Below are 5,031 nucleotides of genomic sequence, written 5' to 3' on the forward strand. Positions count from 1 at the left end.
TATCACTGTTCATATAGAGAATTGAAAATGGGTGAAAAATAATTATAAAATAGATATTTTAAAAATTGCCATATAGTCCTTTTGAAAATTAATAAGCGAATTACATGTAGTTGTGCCATGTTTAGCGAATTAATTAAGTTTAGTTAAATAATATATTATGAAATTAATTAATTATATGTGTGTATGTGTTCGAAAATGAAATAAATTAAAAAAAATTATTTGGTAATATTTAGAGGATATGAGTTGAAAATGAAATAAATTAAAGAAATAGAGTATTTGGTAATATTTAGAGGATATGGGTTGGAGAAGGTGTTTGAAAATAGAGATCATGGATCTCTATTTTGGAAGATAGAGGATGAAAAATAGAGGATATGGATTGGAGATGGCCTTATACGCAATGCCAAAACCTGTTACTTTTAGAAGGCAAAAAAGTTGTTTACTACCATGAGGGTATATTATATGTTGATTATTATATCTGTGATAAATATTTTTCATGTAAATTTCCTTGACAACATGAAAAAGAATTGAAAATTCACTTTTATGGATATAATACTATATATTTTTACACACGAAAATTCATATGATACGGTCTCATTAGTCAATTTTGTGAGACATATCATCGATATGATTCGTGAAAAAATATAATTTTTTTACGCAAAAACTCTTATGAGATCGTCTCACAGATCAATTTTGTGAGACATATCTAAACCCGACTCGACACATGAAAAAATATTATTTTTTATGTTAAAAAGATTATTTTTCATTGTAAATATGGATCGACTCAATCGATCTCACATATAAAAATTTGTGAGACCCTCTCACAAAATACTTACTCTATTTTATGTTAAAATTTATTTTTCATTATAAATATGGATCAGATTAATAATTCTCACGGATATAGTATCTGAGACCGTCTCACGAGATAATTGTTTATTTTTAAAAAAATGTATATATTTAAACTTGTAAGTTTAAAAAGATTAATTTGATAGCTTTTAAAATATACATGGGTGAATATGGAAATCAGAAAATAAATGGTTAACTTCTAATCCATATTTAAATTTAATGATGGTGTTTAAAATATTTTAATCAAACTATATTGATGTTGTTCAAATTATCCCATACTTAAGAAATAGTATTTGACTATTGTAAAATATTTAAATATTACATACAATACATATATATGTATATATATATATATATATATATATACATATACATACATACATATAATTGTTAGTGATTGGGATGAATCATAACACAACACATGAAGTAAATTGAAAAGAATCATGTAAAGTTTTTTTTTAAATAATAAAACTTGTATTATTAAGAAATATGGTCAAAATCCATGATTATAAGTTTTCCTAACCAACTAAGGAAATTCTCATTCTCTCAAACAACAGGGGAAGGGAAGAAAGAGCAAAAGAAGCCAGCGAACACGTGATCACATTAACCGATCGTAAAGACATGGCTCAGTATCGAGGGACAATGATGATCCAAGAGACCTCTTATTTCCGCCGCAATAGTGCCAACATAACTGAAATTCTCTTTTGACCGAGTGACTGCTTACACTGGTAGAAGAGAACCCGAAGTAATATGGTGAATCTGTAAGTTGCCAGCCTTATCATCCTCAATCGCATGAATTTCAACGTATACAACTAATGGTGGTTTATCGATCTTTGTTCCAAACACAATCACATGTTGTCTTTCATGATTTTGTACCACTCCTGCGATTGCATAGCTGTTGGAGTTTAGCATCAACATCCAATCTTAGCTGGTCTAGCGATGGTGAGGAAAGGATGTTGCCACTACTCGATGTTTTAACGAGCGAAAGTCGGGCAGCCTGGAACTCATGCAAGCGTGGCTCGCTCAACTCTGCATTAATCTTCATGCCCCTTTCAACTCTGTTGTGCACCAACTTCAGTCTCTTGGCCCATATCGCATGTATGTGCATAGCAAAGAATTCAAAGTCCTTTGTACTCAGTTTATCTTTCACTCACATGATGAAGTCGAACATATCTAGGGACATTACATGTTTCAAGGTTGGACAGAGTAAAATTCGAATATACGATCCAAATAGTTGCAAACAGGGAATGAAAAATTGTCGACAATGTTAATGAGATCATTTATTCTTAGGCTTCAAATAATATATTTTTCTTTTTTTAACATAATTGTTAGTTATCCCACGTCGATTGGATAAAAATCTAGGAGTTGCATATATAGACTTGAACAATCATCTCCTCTTGAGCTAGTTTTTGAAATTGAGTTCTGTCCAATTCTCAATCTTAACATTATTTATCAGAGCTCGTATTTTACCGTTATGTGTTGGATTACCTATAGTTGGATCATTCGTTTTGCTTAGTTTTTTGGGTTGATTTATGTCTAATTCTCAATCTTAATATGATATCAAAGCCTAGGTTCCACCGTTGTGTGTTGGATTGCTCATAGTTGAGTCATACGTTTTACTCATAGTTGGATCATTTGTAACATTCACGTTTCAAATGTTTATTCCTGGGCGTGAGAGGCGTGGGTCATTTCTGGGCGTGATGAGGGTATGAGACATGTTGGATAAAACCCTGTGAGTTGCATATATGAACTTGAACAACATTTTCCTCTTAAACAAACTTTTTGAGTTGAGTTACGTATGAGTCTCAGTCTTAAAAATAATATATATTAGTTACTCTGCACACGCGATGCGTGTGTATAATCTTTTTTATAATTATCGATGGACTAAAGTGAAATTTGACAAATTATGGAGGGACAAAATTTATATTTGAAATGTTTAAATAAAAAAATAAAAATAAAAGTGGGTTGAAATTTAAATAAACAAAACAAAAAACAAAAATGTAATATTACTATCATATAAAATTAAAATTGGATGAAAAAATTGATATCATTCCTAAATAGTTACTATCTTTAGGGGTGGGAAGAAATACCGAAATACCGAAAAACCGTACCGAAAAAAATACCGAACTTACCGAAAAAATCGGTATACCGAGCATTTCGGTACGATATCATACCATACCGAAATGTTCGATATCGGTATCGGTATCAGTATGAAATATATTTTTTTTCGGTATTTCGGTATATACCGAAATATCGAAAATAATTTTTTATTATTATTTTTTTTTAAATTTAAGTTCGGTATACCGAAAACATTTTCGGTATACCGACAAAATTTTCGGTGTCGGTACGGTACCGGTATGAACTTTTTCCATACCGAAAATTCGGTATACCGAATGTGCGGTATACCGAAATTTCGGTATCGGTATGGAAAAAAAAATTTTCATACCGATATTTTCGGTACGGTATACCGTACCCACCCCTAACTATCTTATCAACTTTAATAAAATTAAATAAATTCAATTTATAATATTAATTCAACATTAAAATCCAAAGACTTGACGCCGTCGAGTCAAGCAACTAACGGGTCCCAATACTTGACCCGGTGTAGTCAGACCCTGAAGATTTTATTTAATTTATTCAAACTCAGCGGGCCCGAAATCCATTTTCTTTATTTTTATATTTTAATCAATAATTAATAATAATTTTTATTTAATTTATAATTCTTCACGCGTTGGCGAAGGTAGGTCTGAAACTTCCCCAATCTCTCTTTCTCCTATTTATAGCAATCGCTCTTCATTTCGTTGGGTGTATTCAATTTTCATTGAAAGAAACGAGAAGTTAAAGAAGAAAAATTGGTAGATTTAGTCTCCCTCCCCCCTTGAGGAAGAGGAGTTGGTGGAATTGTTTATATAGGAAGCTCTCTTTCTCGCATTTACAAGTTATTTTCCGGAGATCTTTGGATTTTCTTGAATTTTTGGTGGGTTTTTCTGGGTTGTGTTTATAATTATTTGGGAAAGATTTTTTGTTGTTAATTTATTTTTCTGGGGGGTGAGAAATGGGAACGGAGGTTTTGCGGCCGCAGAATTTGTTGGGTGAAAGATTCCGGGTTCCGCCGGCGCCGTTTCATCGTCGGAGAAATTTTTCTGGGAACGGGAATCTGACGAATTTGATTGTTAAACGGAAGCCGAATAACGGCGCCGGTTACAAGAAGATTTCTCCGAAGCCGGAGAAGAAAAGGTTCAACCCGGCTACAGAAGCGAAGAAATCGAATTCAGCAGAGACACGGAGGAAAGATGATGTCACCGACGGCGGCGGCCCCATGATGGGGCCGGTGACGCTTCTGAAAAGGGGCGAATCGTTGGATTCCCTCACTTCTAAGATCAAAGGAGGAAGCTTTAACGTAAATTATCAGGATCTGAAACCGGTCGATGATCTGGCAGTTTGCGGGACCGGTCGGATTGGGCCGGACTCGCCGGGGATGATGCCGAAGCAGATCCGTCTGCAGCCATCCACTGACGGGTATGCGGGATCAGCCTTTTCCATGTCTCCTTCACCTAGATCTCTGCCTCTACCATCGTTCTTCAAGAAGCACGTAAAATATGGCGAAGTCAAACTGTTCGATGATTCGGCTACAAGAGATTTGAGGCGTTTACTTCGTCTCGATTTAAAATGATTCTGACTTTAGAATTCGTGAATTCGCTTCATGGGCTCTGATTTCCAGCAGCATTGAATCCCACACGTAGATTATTTTTTCAGAATACGGACGATGGGATTCACGAGACTGGAATTAAGAGAAAATTCAGAAGCAATAGTTGATGTGGGGTATTGTGGAAGGTTGTTTGCTTTCTTTCAGTTTGTGGTTTGTAGCTATGTATAAAGGGTTATCTGGGTGGGGTCTGTTACAGTAATCGGGCGTGCTAATGGTGTTGTATCTTGTTGTGCTGATGATATGTTGAAGAAAGTGTAAGTTATCATCAATGGAAATAATGATATCAGTAAAGAAAGTTATTAATTTACTCACTGTCAGCTGCTTTATTTGCTTATTGTTTGCTTTATTTTGGCTTCCATCTATTTTTCTCTCTCTCTCTGTTTTTAACGTTAATTTGAAGTTCTGAAGTACTGTGATCATAGAAGCTTTTGAATTTATGCCTTCTTCTGTTCGATATGGTCCCGTAAATTTGCTGCCGC

At 34.2% G+C, this 5,031-nt stretch overlaps 1 protein-coding gene across 1 annotated transcript; it reads left to right on the forward strand.

Moving 5' to 3' along the window:
• Window positions 1-3,624: 3,624 nt before the first annotated feature.
• LOC142543388 (uncharacterized) lies at window positions 3,625-4,652 on the forward strand. Its single transcript, XM_075650624.1, has one exon. The coding sequence runs from the start codon at window positions 3,899-3,901 to the stop codon at window positions 4,514-4,516; it is 618 nt and encodes a 205-aa protein (XP_075506739.1). The 5' UTR covers window positions 3,625-3,898; the 3' UTR covers window positions 4,517-4,652.
• The last annotated feature ends 379 nt before the right edge of the window (window positions 4,653-5,031 follow it).

This window comes from Primulina tabacum, chromosome 4, assembly GCF_025594145.1.
Source record: "Primulina tabacum isolate GXHZ01 chromosome 4, ASM2559414v2, whole genome shotgun sequence".
Classification (NCBI taxonomy): domain Eukaryota; kingdom Viridiplantae; phylum Streptophyta; class Magnoliopsida; order Lamiales; family Gesneriaceae; genus Primulina; species Primulina tabacum.

Excerpts from the sequence above, each read along its gene's own strand:
- LOC142543388 (XM_075650624.1), top strand. The coding sequence starts at position 3,899 with ATGGGAACGGAGGTTTTGCGGCCGCAGAATTTGTTGGGTGAAAGATTC.